The following is a 16,852-nucleotide window of genomic DNA, read 5'->3' on the forward strand; positions in this document are numbered from 1 at the left end:
GTGCTCTGTCACCTAGGAGCACAAAATTGTTAAGACCATGTGTTGGTACCACAAATGGTGCCAGATGACAGATGCTTCTCACTGTGTAAAAAAGGTACTAAACAAAAAAAAAAAAAAGAAAAAAAAAAAAGGTACTAAACACTTACATGCATGTGATATACTAGCTCATTGTTTATCCTAATCTGGGTCTTTTTTTTTTTTTTTTTTTTGGTATATGGAACAGTTCAAGAATTTGTGCGTCATCTTTGCGCAGGGACCAACTTAATCTGTTTTGTTCCAATTTTAGCACATTGCTGTCCAAGCCAGCACCTAATCTGGCTCTTCTGACAGGTCTTTGTAGCGTTCATGGTAATCCATCCTTGTTCTACATTCCATTAAGAGCAACCCTTATTAGGTGACTCTTATCGCCAGTTCTATTTTATTTTTTAAAGACTGAAAGAATGATGTTCAAGTGCAGACATCTCTCTTAAGGTTATTGTGGAGGGCAGTGAGAGAGAGAGAGAGAGAGAGTTTTTGATACTGAGTTATTTAAAGTATAATTTAGGTCTCCCCCCCTCTCCCAAAGACTTGTGAATTTTTGTGTTCTAAAAAACTAAAATTCTGTTGTGAAAATATTTAAAAATCTAAAAATGTAAAATTTTGTCTTTCATTTTTAAATACATGGAATTTTAAGTAAATGGAAACTTTAAAATTCTAAAAATAAAGTAAAAACAAAGCATATATGCGTGTGTGAAATGGCCTCCTTTGGCCCAGCCGGAAAATCACCCACTTAGAAAAACACCATTTACGGTAGCTTTAAGTATTAGAAGTGAAAGTGATGGAATCTGAATGTCAAGGTAGCATCGCTTTTGTGATGAGAGAGCTGAGTGCAGTACGTTTTAATTGTGCCAATACTGAACAGGGAAGAACCCGACCCAGGGCCAACAGTAGATTTCCGACGACCAGAAGCAGTAGGACGACGCTCCCCAGCGATGAAAGAAAGCGCCTGCGCTGGGACTCAGTTGGCGCCCGCCCTCCTGCTTTTTCGCCAGCCGCCGTTTCCACCCTCTTTCGCGCTTCGGCCTCCCGGGAAGCCCAGCCCCGAGCGTCGCTGAGCTCCGATTGGCTCCTTTGAAAGTCTACGGGCTGCCTGATTGGCGGGCCCCCGGCCCTTTAGCGCGGTGAGTTTGAAACAGCTCGCGCTTCGCTTCAAAGCTGGCTCTGGGAAGTTGAGGCGAGAGCGACGCGGACGTGGAGGCGGCCGCTGCTTTCGCCGCGGGACAGTAAGGCGGGCGGCCTCGCTGAGGTCAGGGTCGTTCCTGCGGGGCGTCTGCGCCGCGGGGCCCGGCTCGGAGGCCGCGGCTGGTGGTGGGAGGCCGCGGGGGGCCGCGCGGGGCCGGGCCGGGCCGGGCCGGGCCTCCGGATCCTAGGCCGCGCCCTCGCTGGGGCCCCGGGCCCGGCCCTCCGGGGAGGCTGGCGGGAGCCCCGACGCGGCGGGCGCGCTCCCGGGCGGGTGAGGCCGCCGGCCGGCTGAGGAGGCGGTCGGGGCGTGGCGCCGGCCGGACGACGCCGATTGCCGGGCTCCGGCCTGGGCCCCGCGCGCGCCGCCCTGCTCCCTGGCGTGGCCGGCCAGACCCCACCTGGGCCAGGTGCCCGCGTGGGAGCGCCGGCGGGCCCCGCTGGCCTGTGGGCCTCCCCGGGGTTCCCTGCGCCCGCGGCCCTGGCGCGCCCGGAGCTGTGGAGAGACCCGGCCAAGGACAGAACCAGAGGAGGAGGAAGCTCGGGGTGGCCCCTTGACTCTAAGCTGTTGTATGTGCTGTGCCATCGGCCCACAGGGAAGGCTCGGAAACGCCTCGAGAAAGCACATACGCGTGTGCTCAGTATTCCTGATCGGTCTTTGTTTAACACTAGAGCTCCCCATGTGCACGCCTGCTTGCTTGCTTCAAAGACCTGGAGGCCTCTGGGTAGGAGACGAAGCTGTGGTGTCGCGGTGCCGGGCCCCAGGGGCAGGGCCTCCAGAGGCTTTGTGAAGCCGCGTCCTCTCTGTGAGATTGTCACAGCAGCGACACGGAGAGCCGGCGAGGCCTAGGAAACCCAGCTTTGAAAGGCTTGCTCAGAGCGAGCTCGACAGTTGGATTGTTCGTCAGGCGTGTTAAATCTGGGCGTCGTAGAAGGGATGATTACCGCTCTGTAAAATTAAAAATGTCTAAGATGGGAACTCCTAGCCAGTGTAGTGCAACTTCGTTCATTTAAAAAGATTTTCTTGCTTCTACTTCTGGCATGATCCCGGAGACCAGTGCGAGCGTCGACTACCCAGTGACCTATGTACGTAATCTTATCAGGGATGAGTGTGTTAGAAAGTCAAGGTAATTCTACTCTGGGCTTCTGAAGTGAAGATTTCTTTGGCAAACTTCTCAGCTGAGGACGTCTTGAAGGTCTTGTCAGCCTCTCAACTGACGTTTAAGCAGTCTTGCTGATGGTGGTTGATTATTACGGCCACAGTAGCTCTATTTGTGTCATTAAAACTTTTTTCCTTTTGAATTTTCTTAGAAAAGGGGTACAAATTCAGTCAAATAACATTATTTGACTTACTTAACACAAATAACATTTGTGGAAACGGCTGGGTATAACTGGCAGAAATTGATGCTCCTTAGAAGTGTTACATAAAGAAACACACTTCTGTTTTTTTGTTTGGGAGGGATAGATAAGTTTGATACCTGAATTTGAGGGTTAATCTGATTGCAAGAAGCAAAGTACTACACTGGCTAAGATATACAAATCCAATGTTTTAAGAGCTAAAAAAAGGTGGAAAAATCTTATTGCAAAGGTCCCTTCCCTTGTAAATGTTTTAACATAATTAGTATTTATGGGAAATTAATACTGCAGTAGACACTGGAAAATGCTTTATACTATCATTAAAAACTTAAAACCATCTTTTGAGTTAGTGGCATATGATCAAATTAATTTTTTCTCTCATTTTAGGATCCTACCGTATCTGTTGATTAACTATGGAAGATTATACCAAAATAGAGAAAATTGGAGAAGGTGAGTGGTTTTAATAATAAAAGAGTTAAAAAATGATTTGGTAATGCTCTAATATCTGGGACATGAAAACCTGTAAATATTTATTGAAATCCAATCTTTAAGGTGTCCTTCAGTGCTAATGTGCCTTGATTATATGTTCTTTACATGGTAACATATGCACAAAATGTTCAGATTTCAAGAAAATTGAAATTATTCTGATAGGATTCCCTGCCAACCCTCTCCCATCCCCCTAAAAATCTTATATTTTTTAAGTACTAAACACTTAAAGCAATATTTGTATTTTGAAAACACTATTGAGATCTTGTGTTATGTTTTGGTGGGGAGAGGTTAGGGAAGTAGAATTTTTTTTTTTTTTTTAAGATTTTTATTTATTTACTTGAGAGAGCACAAGCAGGGGGAGCTTCAGAGGGAGAGGGAAAAACTGGCTCCTTGCTGAATGAACAGGGAGTCCATGCGGGTCTGTATCCCAGAACTCTGGGATCAGGACCTGAGCTGAAGGCAGACGCTTAATCGACTGAGCCACCCAGATACGCCTAGGGCAGTAGAATTCTATTAAGTTTAATAGTGTACTTTTAATCATGTACAATTCTTTTTAAGTGCTTTTACCCAAACTTTCTAAACTAGTATAATAGACTATTAAACCAATTTATTTATTTATTTATTTATTTTTTAATTTTTATTTATTTATGATAGTCACACAGAGAGAGAGAGAGAGAGAGAGAGAGAGAGGCAGAGACATAGGCAGAGGGAGAAGCAGGCTCCATGCACCAGGAGCCCGATGTGGGATTCGATCCCTGGTCTCCAGGATCGTGCCCTGGGCCAAAGGCAGGCGCTAAACCGCTGCGCCACCCAGGGATCCCTATTAAACCAATTTAAATAAATTTTTTAATTTCCCTTGATTTAAATGACATGTCATGTATACCTGCTTAAGCAATTCTAAAACAACTTTTTTTTTTAAAGATTTTATTTATCCATTAGAGAGAGAGAGAGAGAGAAAGCAGGGGGAGGCTCAGAGGAAGAAGCAGGCTCTCCACAGAGCAGGAACTTGATATAGGGCTTGATCCCAGGACTCTGGGATTATGACTTGAGCTGAAGGCAGGCACTTAAACAACTGAGCTACCCAGGTGTCCCTAAAACCAGTAACTCTTGTATATGATCATTCCCCTCTGTAGTACTTTCATTGAAGTTTTTAAAGAATGTTTATATGGCACAAGTGGAAGGGTAAAAATCCCTTTACTTTTTTTTTCCCCAAAAAGAATATATAAGTTTCTGTATAAGAGTTGGTATTAACGTTCTAAACTCTATAGGAACAAATGGTACACCTTTATGCAAAGCAATTTGCTATTAGAGTAATTTATGTAGGTCTGTTTGAGGGATATTTCCAATCAGTATATTTTTAGTGTGTTTCAAAACCGTATTTGTACAAGGAATACTACTAAAATCTAGGGGCGGAGTACTGGAAAGAATTTAGTAAGATAGTAATGAATAACTTTAGGTAGTGCATGGGTTAGAGATACATTCTTTTTCTTACCAATACTGTATTTTTTTAATCGCTTAAATACTTTCTTAAATCCTCTCAACTAAATTTTGTTTGAGTTGAGAATAAGTTTTGAATAACATATCTAATGTCTTCTACTTTGAGTTTTTCTTAATCCCCAGAGAATCAAATGAGTGGTGATTTTGTTTGTAACAAAAAGTTATTCTTAAAGTGTAAATGTGTTTTCCTTTAAAACTCTGGAACTCCTAACATGCAGGAGGCTACGTATTTGACTTTAGTTGAAATAGAAGCAGTAAAGAATATAATTTCAAATGTTGCCTCATTTCCTTGAGTTAAATGATTCCCATTCTACCATATGATGTCCTCTCAAATTCCCTGTAGAATTTTGGCCTCTGAGCTTCTGACAATTCTGAGCTTCTGGCTGTTCTTTCACATTGGAAAGCCACTCTGCTGCCTTCATTTTCATCTCATTGTTCTAGTCCAAGTGTATTTTGTAGTTCCCTATTTGTTACCCTTAACATCCTTTTTCTTTACTATACTGCAAGTAAGCTTTCTGAAGTTTGGGATTTTGTCTTGTTCACAACTGTTTGAACAGTGCTTGGCAGTAGTGTCTAGCACTATTGGAGATATTCAAATATTTGATAATAGCAGTATCTATTTTTCTATGTGTGTTTTTCTTTGTTTCTTTTTCTGGCTTGTATTGTCTGGACTACTCCAGTGCCTGGCTGTTTTGGATTATGTTGTGGTGGGCATTGTTTTTGAAAAAGTAAATTGTATCATAATACTTTCCCATGGTATTTTCTTTTGCTTTTTGCCAGATACTTAATCAAATTCTAGCACTAAAGTTTTGATATAAAAAGTTAAATTTCTTTCTCTCGACTTTGATTATTTCCAAACATACAGAGAAATTGAAAGATAAATTCAGTGAACTTGTAATACCTTTTGCCAAGATGTTAATTTTGTCACATTTACTTTATTATGTGTGTGTGTTTAGCATTTTTTCTTTTGAGTCACGTAAAGTAAGTTGTAGGGATATGCTTTATTTCTAAATACTTCTGTATGTACTTTCTGAAGAGTTAGCTAATGTTACGCATTCATATTTTTAAAGATTTTATTTATTTATTCATGAGAGCAGAGAGAGAGGGGGGAGAGAGAGGCAGAGACAGAAACAGGCTCCATGCAGGAGGCCTGACATGGGACTCGATCTCAGGACCCCAGAATCACGCCCTGGGCCGAAGGCTGGCGCCAAACCTGCCACCTTAGTCTTTTTAAATTTAGAATAATCCTCTTGACTTTTCCACCTTGACACTTGAACTTTTTGACAACTTGATTCATGTCTTAAATACATCTAGACTTTTCTTGTTATCTAGAATTTTCAGTTATTACAAAGATGTTCTCTGGTTTCTTCTGAATTACAAAGATCTGAGTATTGTCACATTCTGTCATAAGAAAATGTTTTTTTGGATCATAGAGAGTAGCTATCTATATCCGTGATGTGGGACCTAACTTGGCCTTCATTCACTCACTAAACATTAAAGTTTTTGTGCTTATCATTTAGTCTCCATAACTTGATCATAACTAACATTTTTAAATTTAATAATATGTAGTCCATTTCAGAGTATATACTATGCATTTTCATAAATAATTTTTATTGCTTAACCATTAGAATCATTCTGCTTCGTTTAGAGCTTTGTATGTGTAGTTATAAGAGTAATGGTTCAGAGTCCGAAAGAAGAGGCAGAGCATTTGTGATGTCTAAATTGAATAAATACTAAGTGTTATCTATAAGTTAATTCTTCTGAGTAAATTTTAGGCCCAGATGAGATTGTACATTTGAAGGAGAGAGGAATACTAAGGGGAAGAATTAGTTCTGAATTTACCATTAACTGCTTATTAGACGACATCATGATGTATTTGCATGCAAATTACAAATCTTTTTGAGTTTGCTTTAACAGTGTGCCAGATAATTATGCTACTGACTTACCTACTTTTGTGTTTTATGATGCAAGTATAATTGATGTCCAAAAAATGGACAGACTTTAAATGAACAGAAGGTTACTTACTTTTAAGAATGGTTGTGAAGATCAATAAAATAGAGTTTTTAAAAAATCTGGTATAATTTTGGTTATCCAAAAGTCAAACTAAGGGGCACCTGGATGGTTCAGGTGGTGAAGTACCTACCTTTGCATCAGGTTCCCTGCTCGGTGGGGAGCCTGTTTCTCCCTCTCTCTCTCTGTCAAAGTTTTTTTAAAGAACAAAATAAAACAAAAGTCCTACTTAATCCAAATTTAATCAAAATAATGTAAAATGGCTTTTAGGTCAAATTAGGTCTTTAAAATCACACCAATATTTAGGAAGACAGACTATTGTATAGAATTTCTCTATTTAAAACAAAATTAGAATAAAATTTATATAACATCATCAAACTATCCTTAATATTCTAGTTAAGCCAGTAGATTATTTATTTATTTATTTTTAATAAATTTATTTTTTATTGGTGTTGAATTTGCCAACATACAGAATAGCACCCAGTGCTCATCCCGTCAAGTGCCCCCCTCAGTGCCCGCCACCCAGTCACCCCCACCCCCCTGCCCTCCTCCCCTTCCACCACCCCTAGTTCGTTTCCCAGAGTTAGGAGACTTCCATGTTCTTTCTCCCTTTCTGATATTTCCTACCCATTTCTTCTCCCTTCTCCTCTATTCCCTTTCACTATTATATTCCCCAAATGAATGAGACCATGTTTGTCCTTCTCCGATTGACTTACTTCACCCAGCATAATACCCTCCAGTTCCATCCACGTGGAAGCAAATGGTGGGTATTTGTCGTTTCTAATGGCTGAGTAATATTCCATTGTATACATAAACCACATCTTCTTTATCCATTCATCTTTCGATGGACACCGAGGCTCCTTCCACAGTTTGGGCCAGTAGATAATTTGATAGTAGTTCTTAGCCTTTTTCTAAATATTGCTACCTTTGAGGAAACTGATAAAAGCTACAGAATAGATTTCCTTAGAAAAGTGCACTCTAATCACTTTTGAAGTTATACTGATGTTCTAGAAAAATAGGTCATTCAAAATTTTATGTAAAGTCAAAGGGTTCAAGATCTCCTATTTTCTAACCTCAGTTTAAAGATTTTGTTTAAGATTTTTTTTATTTTTTAAGTAAGCTCCGTGCCCAACATGGGGTTTAACCTCATGACCCTGCAAGGTCATGCTCTACCTATAGAGTCAGCAAGGCATCCTTCCAACTTCAGTTTAAAAAGCATTTACCTGGGAACTGAATGGATTCTGTATATGAACTTCTTAAGCTAACTAGTCTATCTCCCTTAATGTTGGCACTTCTGTTCTTGGTATCCACCAGCCTCCTGCCCAAGATCCCTTATATTGACATTGTTGCTCATTATCTGAAGCTTTTATATCAGAATCTCTGTTCTTGTTAACTTCCAAATGGGTGTGAGGCTTTTGTACTGTATAGTCGATATTTTGAACTTTAATAGATTTAATAAATATTTAGTAAAATGTTTTAGCCCCACTCTTTTCTAGATGAGGATTATTGACTATTTGAAATGCATAAAGCACTCTACACAGTTTTCTGAAAGTCACAGTGCCTCTGGTTAATAATTTCTCAGCCCAAATCTTTACTATTTGACGCTGCTTTATTGTTGGATGGGGTACTTGAGAAGAGAATAATTCCAATCTGCAAAGGATTCATTTTCTTCTCTACAATGTGCTGGGAAATTATTGGTTATTTAAATTTAAGGGAAAATTGTAACAACTACATGAATTTTATTTCTAAACTATAGACACGATAGGTTGTAGTTGCCCTCAATTTCCTTTTCGAAGTGATGAGGGTATAATTATGACTAAGATATTTCCTATCTGGTCACAGAGACATTTCTATAATATGACACTTTATGGGATTCAGTCATTTTTTTAAAATCTTAGTTTGTGGAGGGTGTCATATAGTAGACATTTACTTTGTCTATTTCAGGTACCTATGGAGTTGTGTATAAGGGTAGACACAAAACTACAGGTCAAGTGGTAGCCATGAAGAAAATCAGACTAGAAAGTGAAGAGGAAGGGGTTCCTAGTACTGCAATTCGGGAAATTTCTCTATTAAAAGAACTTCGTCATCCAAATATAGTCAGGTATGGTATATCTGAATTTAAACCATTTTCCGCATACCAGTTCAAATGTGAATGTCAATGTGGAAATTTTTACATTTGCTTAATATCTGGTCTAACTTTGCTGAGCGGAATAGGAGCCTACTATTTTCGTTAATTGAAAAGGTCAGACATAGGAAGATTAGGCTTAAAGCAGGAGCAGGGTCAGAGGAGTGTGATGATAAGAGATTAGTATTGGGGGCTGGAAAATCAAGGTAAACTGGCCAAGGGAGAAAAGGAAATACTTAATACTTTCTTGTAGGCCTTTATCACCTGTACTGATCTGAGCTCTGGTCCTTGAAGACCCCCAATCAGATTCCTAAGACGGGTAGCTAGGTCAGATGAAAAAGAACAGTGTTGGACTGGTGTTTGGGGGTTTGTTTCCTAGTAGTCCAAGTTAAGGTTTAATTACATTTTTGTGGGACTGGAGATAGCTACTATTAAGGGTTCCTAGTAAGTTTTAAATTTTAAAATTTTTATAATTCACTGAAAAGCTCTGAGCAACAAGTAATTACCCTAGAAATTTTTGTTTTTTAAGAAATTTTCTTTTGAAATATAAGTGGTTTGGTAGCACCTTCAGCATAATAAACTTAATTTTCAGGTGCTGCCCTGAGTATCCTTTCTCAAATTCTAGTTTAGTACTAAGGTTTTCACTACTAGGAAAGCTACCCATCTTTTCTTTGCCAAAACAGTATGTATTTTTTGTTACAGAAAATTTCTTAACAGCCCTACTTTTTGTGATAGCCACTGCTAAATTTATGGATGTTTTATTTTGTAAGAGGTCAAAAGTATTTGGTAGATTTTTTTTTTTTCCACAAAATTATTTTATTCTCCAGTCTTCAGGATGTGCTTATGCAAGATTCCAGGTTATATCTCATCTTTGAATTCCTTTCCATGGATCTCAAGAAATACTTAGATTCCATCCCTCCTGGTCAGTTCATGGATTCTTCACTTGTTAAGGTAATAAGCTTACTTAATTTTATTAGTATTTATCCACTGTAAGTGTCTACTGTATAGAAGTTCTGTATTTTGGGGACATATGCTTGGAAAGAGTGTAACTTCAGTTAAATTATAAATGTAATTTTTTAAAAAGCATTGAACTCTAAAAGTAGAAGTCTTAACTGCCAAACCACTCCTCAGATAGGTAGCCATTATTAGTTTTTTAGTAGTCTTACAGATACTTGTGTGTCCTTTGAGTATACACACACAGTTTTACAAAACAGCCCCTTTTTTTTGTGAGACATTCACCATAGAGGTTTTGCCTGTCTATCAGTGTTTGGTCTGTTTATTTATTTTTAAAGATTTTATTTATTTGAGAGTGAGCATGAGCAGGGGGGAGGGGCAGAGGGAAAGGGGGAAAGCAGACTCCCCACTGAGCAGGGAGCCCAAGGTGGGCTGATCCCAGGACCCTGAAAGCACATGATCTGAGCCCTTTGCCAAAGGCAGATGCTTAACTGAGTGAGCCACCCAGGCACCCCTGGATCTGATTATTTAAACCAATTCCATACTGATAGACATTGAAGTTGTTTTCCAGCTGGTGATTCATGCTGTCATGAATCATGCTGCAGCAAATCCTTACGTTTATTTATCTTTTGCAACTTTATAGAATAAATTTTTTTAAAGTATTTACTTATTTATTTTTTTGAGACAGAGTACCAGGGAATGTGCAAAAGTGGTGGGAAGTAGCAGAGGGAAAGGGGAAGCCGACTCCATTTTGCACAAGGAGCCAGATTTGGGGCTCAGTCTCAGGACCCTGAGATCAGGACCTGAGCTGACACCAAGAGCAGAATGCTTAACCGACTAAGCCATCCAGGCGCCTCTAGAATACATTCTTATAACTTGAATCAGTGGGTTGGAGATGTATTTAAGTAATCTCTACACACCCAGTGTGGGACTCAAACTCAAAACCCCAAGATCAAGAGTTGTACTCTCTTCTAACTGAGCCAGCCAGGTGCCCCAGCCTATACGTGGTCTTCACTGACATTTCTATTAGGGTATTTTTTCACTGGTCTCTAAGGTCCTTTCTGCTAACACATTGATAATATTCCCTTTATTCCTTTATATATGCCATTAATAATTTTTATAATATATTTAATCTTGTACATGACTTTTGGACTTTAAGCTTATATGTCTTAAGTCTCGCTCAAAGATCATGTATATTAGAACATATCTTTCTAGTAAGTTGCCACACCTCCTTTTTTGTTTTTTTGTGTGTGTGGATGGATCAAAGGTTTATTTATTTTTTATTTTTTAAAGATTTATTTATTTGAGAGAGAGTTTGTGGGGAGCAGGGGGCAGAGGGACAGAGAAGGACACTAAGGACACTCCCCACTGAGTGTAGAGCCCAATGTGGGGCTTGATCTCATGACCCTGAGGTCTTGACCGGCCAAAATGAAAAGTTGGATACTTAACCAACTGAGCCATCTAGGTGCCCCTCAAAGGTTTATTTTGGTATAGGAATTAGGGCTCTTGATTTTTTTTTCCCCCATAGGGCTAGCCATTTGTTCTAACTTTATAAGTCAATACGGTTACTATGTATACTTCATATTTCTGTAATACCTGGTTGCTTCAAATGATAATTACATTGTTTTGGCAACACTTGTACAATATTTTTTCTCTGAGCTAATCGCATATTATGATAATTGTCTCTATTTAAATATATAATCATAATATTCTGTTTGTCTTTTTTTTGGAATCGTGACCAGTACTACCAAAGAGAAAATTAATATGTAATGATAAGGAATAGAAATGGACCAACCTTATTCAAAATAAAAATAGAGTTGCTATAAGCATATATACAAAAGTTTAAAAAACTATTTGTATAGACCTTATGAGTTAAGAATTGGGGACAAAAAAATAGTAGAAGACTAAATGAGTTCAGATGGATGTGTCCATAAGGAAAATATCTTTGTCTCAAGTGTACAAACAGGATGCTGTATATCAATTCGCTTCCCACTCCCAAATGCTGCTTGTCAGTCTCAAAAACCTGAAAACTTTTGTGTTAAATTATTTCCCTGCATTATAATTTCTTAGATCTTTGAAATAAACTCACCAAGATTATTTAGAAAATCACTATGTGGGACATTTAAGTTTCTAACTTACTTTCTTCTTCCAGAGTTATTTGTACCAAATCCTACAAGGGATTGTGTTTTGCCACTCCAGAAGAGTTCTGCACAGAGACTTAAAACCTCAAAATCTATTGATTGATGACAAAGGGACAATTAAATTGGCTGATTTTGGCCTTGCCAGAGCTTTTGGAATACCTATTAGAGTATACACACATGAGGTATGTAGAATAGTGTTTTGTGATGGCTGGTTTATTTTCTGTATTTGTTCATTAAGTCAAGCAAGAATCCATGAGAAAGATTTCCATCCTGCCAGCATGAATTTATTGCCTTTCAGCTCCGAACTCACCCTTCATTGCATGGAATGTGAACATCTTACTGGTACCTTTAAATATTCTTTGCCAGCTGGTGTGATGGCAGTAGAAGATGCTAGAGAGGCACTTGCAGGAAGGAAAGGATTTTCCTTGCTACAGTTCTAAGAGTTATTTCTTATTAGTGTCTTTTTCTAACCCTCTGTTATTTAATAATTCTTTTTAGTAAACTTTCCCCATGCAAATCATTGCATGTGGTTTCTGTCTTCTGATTGAATCCTTTCTGGTATACAATCAAATTGGCTAAAGGTTTTGTTGCTTAAGGGTTACTGTTTCAGATACGTTTAGAAGCTACTAAATATAATCAAGTTTTGTCAGTGTTCTACAGAGGACTTGGCATTTCATTTGTTACTTCCAGAGCCAAAGGGAGTGTTGACTTATATAGTAAGGGACTGCTGGAAGACGGTTTTCTGTGTCATTGTCTATCCCTGGGCCCAAAGACTGTCTCAAATCAAAACTTATAACAGTGCTCATTTGGTTAGATGTCTTGGCTTCTTTTTATCATTTTTTCCCATGGCTATATAAAAAAAGTAAAGATTATTTGGTTCCTATTGGCTTAAGCAGATGCTACTGATCTCATTAAGTTAGAGATATTTTTTCCAGCCTGATAAATTATGGATACTAAAATAGTAGATCAGCTCTAGACCACTAATAAACTACTATTTGACTTAACTCATGTTTTTAGCATGTAAGCAGTATACATACATGCAGTGCAGTGTCATGCCCAAATCAATCATCAGTGACTTTTTTTCTAAGTGAATGCTTATTTGACTATTTTGATTCTTGCACTATAATGATTTGAAAAGCTAGAAAAGGGCTGATATGCTTTTATGTTTTTTTAATTCCCTTGTGACTAGGACTTACAAATGAAATATTTGTCTTCCATTTATTTTGTGTATAGTTAATTGACTTTCAAACAATATTATCAGAGGCAATCATGGAACTTTTTAAAGGACAGCCATACTGAAATATAAATATTAATATTTATATTTAGTAGTTCAATGCACTGCATTTATTCATTGTAAAAATTTGCTTTGTAACAGGTAGTAACACTGTGGTATAGATCTCCAGAAGTATTGTTGGGGTCAGCTCGCTACTCAACTCCAGTTGACATTTGGAGTATAGGTACCATATTTGCAGAGTTAGCAACTAAGAAACCACTTTTCCATGGGGATTCAGAAATCGATCAACTCTTCAGAATTTTCAGGTATTTTTGTCTTATATTTAAGCTTTTAAGAACTTTCAAATGAAATAATAATGAAGGCAATGTGTATGTAATACTAAGATTATATTTATGCTTTAGCTAATATTTTTTTGTTTTGCTATGGCCTTTTAGAGCTTTGGGCACCCCCAATAATGAAGTGTGGCCAGAAGTGGAATCTTTACAGGACTATAAGAATACATTTCCCAAGTGGAAACCAGGAAGCCTGGCATCCCATGTTAAAAACTTGGATGAAAATGGCTTGGATCTGCTCTCAGTAAGGAGACCCTTTATACTGACTTCAACAGTATTGATTCTGAATGTACCTGGGAAATAGAAAACTAATATACATTGAGCTAGGCACATAACTATTATGCCTCTTATGTTTAGTGTATTACTGGCTCCATTTTAGATACCAAGAAACACTAGTGGTTTTGAGAGGTTTTAGCCTTAGTTGTTGTTTCATTTTTTTTAATCTTTTAGGTAGCTATAGATACTCTGAAGGAGAGGCCAGGGTTAATACACCTTTACTTTTAAGTAGCTGGTTTGTAGTAGCCTTCCTTTATAACTATTTGTCTCAGTGTTTACTACTTTATAGTTTATCTGAGACATAGGTGTTTTCATTATTGCTTGATATTTTTATTTATTTTTTTTAAGATTTTATCTGTTTATTCATGTGAGATCCAGAGAGAGACAGAGACATAGGCTGAGGGAGAAGCAGGCTCCATGCAGGGAGCCCGATGTGGGACTAGATCCTGGGACTCCAGGCTCATGCCCTGGGCCGAAGGCAGGTGCTAAACCACTAAGCCACCCAGGCATCCCTATTGCTTGATATTTTTAGTTGTTAAACCCTTTTACTGCATGAACTCTCATTTCCCACTTTGTGCCTCATTTCTACATCAGAAAGGTTAGAAGGATTAATGTAATTCTTAAAAAAAAATTTTCCCCTTTACTAACTTGTTCCCAACTCATAGTTGTTTTCTTTAAAAACAAGACAAAAAAATCTATTAGGATAAAAAATTGTCCTAGGCCTGCTTTAAGAAAATAGTTGTAGAACAACGTTTAAATATTGAGCTTTTTAGACAGAAATAATTTTTATGAATCTCAGTGAATATAATTACAGGGAAAAAATAAGGTTTGGGTAGGTTTCTTTTTTTTCTTTTTTTTTTTTTTTTTTTTGGGTAGGTTTCTAAACAAAAAATAATTTCTGTATTATCCTGTAAATCTTCTAATTGGTCTTTGGGCTCCTTTCAGCATTTATAAATCATTATGCCACCAAATTCAGCTTGGATTTCCAAATGGCTTGCAGTGAAGTCCGAAGTCCTTTATCTGTCATTCAGATGTTTATATATTGATATTGTTGATTTGACTTAGAGGGTCTTCCATATCCTGAGCTGAATCTGTCTTTTTCACATCTGTAATTCTTGAACACAGAGAATTTCACTTCAGTCAATGAAACAAAAACCAAATACTGTGAATCATGGTTCCTTAGTCTAGCTAATCTTGACCTCTTTGACTGGATCATGATTTGATATTAGGGGCTGTCCTGTACATTGTAAGATATTTTAACAGCATCCCAGTCCTTTGCCCCATAGATAACAGGAACATATTCCTCTCCATTGTATCAACCCAAAATGTCTCCAGACACTGCCAGATGTTCCCTGGTAGGCAGAAACCCACCCAGATGAACCACTGCTGTAAATCATCAGACTTTGTTTCAGAGTTAAACTCCTTAACTATATAAGAACTTGAGCAAGTTATTTAACATCTGAGTCTCAGTGTCCTCGTTGTAAAATGGGACCAGTACATAGCTTTTGTTGTGAGGATTAAGGAACATAGTATGTCTGCCAAGCACTTAATATAGTCCTTGATACATGATAAGAGTTCAAAAGGTTACTAGAGGGTAAAAGTATATCTAGTCCGCTTATTGATTTGGTTTTCTTTAAGATAAAATGTAAAATCAATATTAAGCTTTATGTAGTCTTTTCTGGTGATGTGTAAATTAAAACTTTAATACTAGATTGTCTGACCATAATTTAGTGACTCATTTTAATTGTGTTTATAACACATTGTGCTCTTGTTCTGTTTTTATTTGGAACTTGCTGGAAGCTACATTAGAAACCACTATAGTTAATTGCCACCATTTCAAGAATGTTATAAATAACTCTAATGGCCATTTAATTCTCAAAGTAAATATAATTAACTAGATATCTTTCTAAAATTTATGTCCTGGTTTTAAAGCTATTTCTGAATGCTTGTGTCTTAAAGCATAATTTGTAACAAAAAGAGGTTATTGAGATATCTATATTTTAAAAAATAGGTTATCTGGAGCTAGAGGGTGAAGTATGGCGAATGAGGCATTTATGTGGTTGGTATTGAACTAATGGAAATGCTTCTGTAGTAGTTTTTTATTAAAAGTATTATGGGTTATTGGTAGAAAAATTAAGGATTTATGGAGTTTTTTTTAATGGTTCATTTCTTAAATAAATAACTTTTTTTTCTTTTTATCTTTCCCCTTCAGAAAATGTTAGTCTATGATCCTGCCAAACGAATTTCTGGCAAAATGGCATTGAATCATCCATATTTTAATGATTTGGACAATCAGATTAAGAAGATGTAGCTTTCTGACAGTTTCCATGTATCAAGAACAGATAGTTACATTTTTACTGTTAACTTTGTCTATTTTTGTTTGTGTATTTTTCTTTGTTGTAAACTTAAGCTATACTTCATCTTCTGATTTCAAAAGTGTAACTTAAAAATGTAAATATTGTTCTATATGAATTTAAATATAATAATTCTGTATATGTTTATAGATCTCACTGTAACAACTGTTTGTTACCATAATAAAACTATAAATCTAGTATTGATGTCAGGAATTTAAAAAATTTTGAGTTAGCTTAAATCATATCAAATCTTAGAGATTGGTTTAGGAAAATGTGCTAATTTCAAAAGTTCATAAAGCTTTGAAGTCTTTTGATGCTCTGTGTTTAAATTTTGTCAGTTGCTTGCTTTGGAGGGGTAACTGTACACCTGCCTAAAGATAAGTATTTTTCTGCTGGTATTTCAATTTGTGACCTAATGTTTAAGCATTCAGAATGAGAAAACTATCCAGATTTGAGAAATGATGCTAAATTTATAGAGGTTTTCAGTAACTTATAAAACTAACATTAGAGCATGCCAAAGTTTGTGAAGTTTTACAGTCAGAGATCAAGGGCTGCTCACAGCAGGGAAGAACATTTAGAAAATTTATGAACTAGCCTATTTTTAGGTAGGTTTTGAAAGCTATTTGTCTAAGTGAATTCTTTTGCCTTGGCCAGAGGTAATAACTAGAAAAAAGAGTTGCTCATCTTGGCTTCCAAGTCTGACTTGAAATCTGTTTGTAAATTTTGACATAATTTTTGCCTTTTATCAGCCTTAGAAGATTCTAATTTACAAGTATTTAGCTAAAATCACTAGCCTTAAAATTGTTAAATTAATAGTCCTGCTTATTGTGATTCCTATCTATAAGGAGCCTAATTTAAATTACTTG

General features: G+C 37.4%; 1 protein-coding gene and 1 pseudogene across 3 annotated transcripts; one reads left to right on the top strand and one right to left on the bottom strand.

The window, feature by feature from the left end:
• Positions 1 to 208: 208 nt before the first annotated feature.
• On the bottom strand, positions 209 to 308 carry LOC140632794 (U6 spliceosomal RNA; annotated as a pseudogene).
• A 781-nt stretch (positions 309 to 1,089) lies between these two features.
• On the top strand, positions 1,090 to 16,184 carry CDK1 (cyclin dependent kinase 1). Of its 3 annotated transcripts, none has more exons than XM_072823202.1 (8): positions 1,090 to 1,160; positions 2,962 to 3,024; positions 8,515 to 8,671; positions 9,523 to 9,646; positions 11,802 to 11,972; positions 13,166 to 13,329; positions 13,459 to 13,600; positions 15,845 to 16,184. In XM_072823202.1, exons 2-8 carry the CDS (start codon positions 2,988 to 2,990, stop codon positions 15,941 to 15,943), a joined length of 894 nt encoding a protein of 297 aa, XP_072679303.1. In that variant the 5' UTR covers positions 1,090 to 1,160; positions 2,962 to 2,987; the 3' UTR covers positions 15,944 to 16,184. The 3 variants fall into 3 exon arrangements, with proteins under 3 accessions (XP_072679303.1, XP_072679301.1, XP_072679302.1); XM_072823200.1 differs by having other exon boundaries at positions 1,145 to 1,285; XM_072823201.1 differs by lacking the exon at positions 1,090 to 1,160 and adding an exon at positions 1,603 to 2,304.
• Positions 16,185 to 16,852: the final 668 nt, after the last annotated feature.

Source organism: Canis lupus, chromosome 4 (assembly GCF_048164855.1).
Source record: "Canis lupus baileyi chromosome 4, mCanLup2.hap1, whole genome shotgun sequence".
Taxonomy (NCBI): Eukaryota; Metazoa; Chordata; class Mammalia; order Carnivora; family Canidae; genus Canis; species Canis lupus.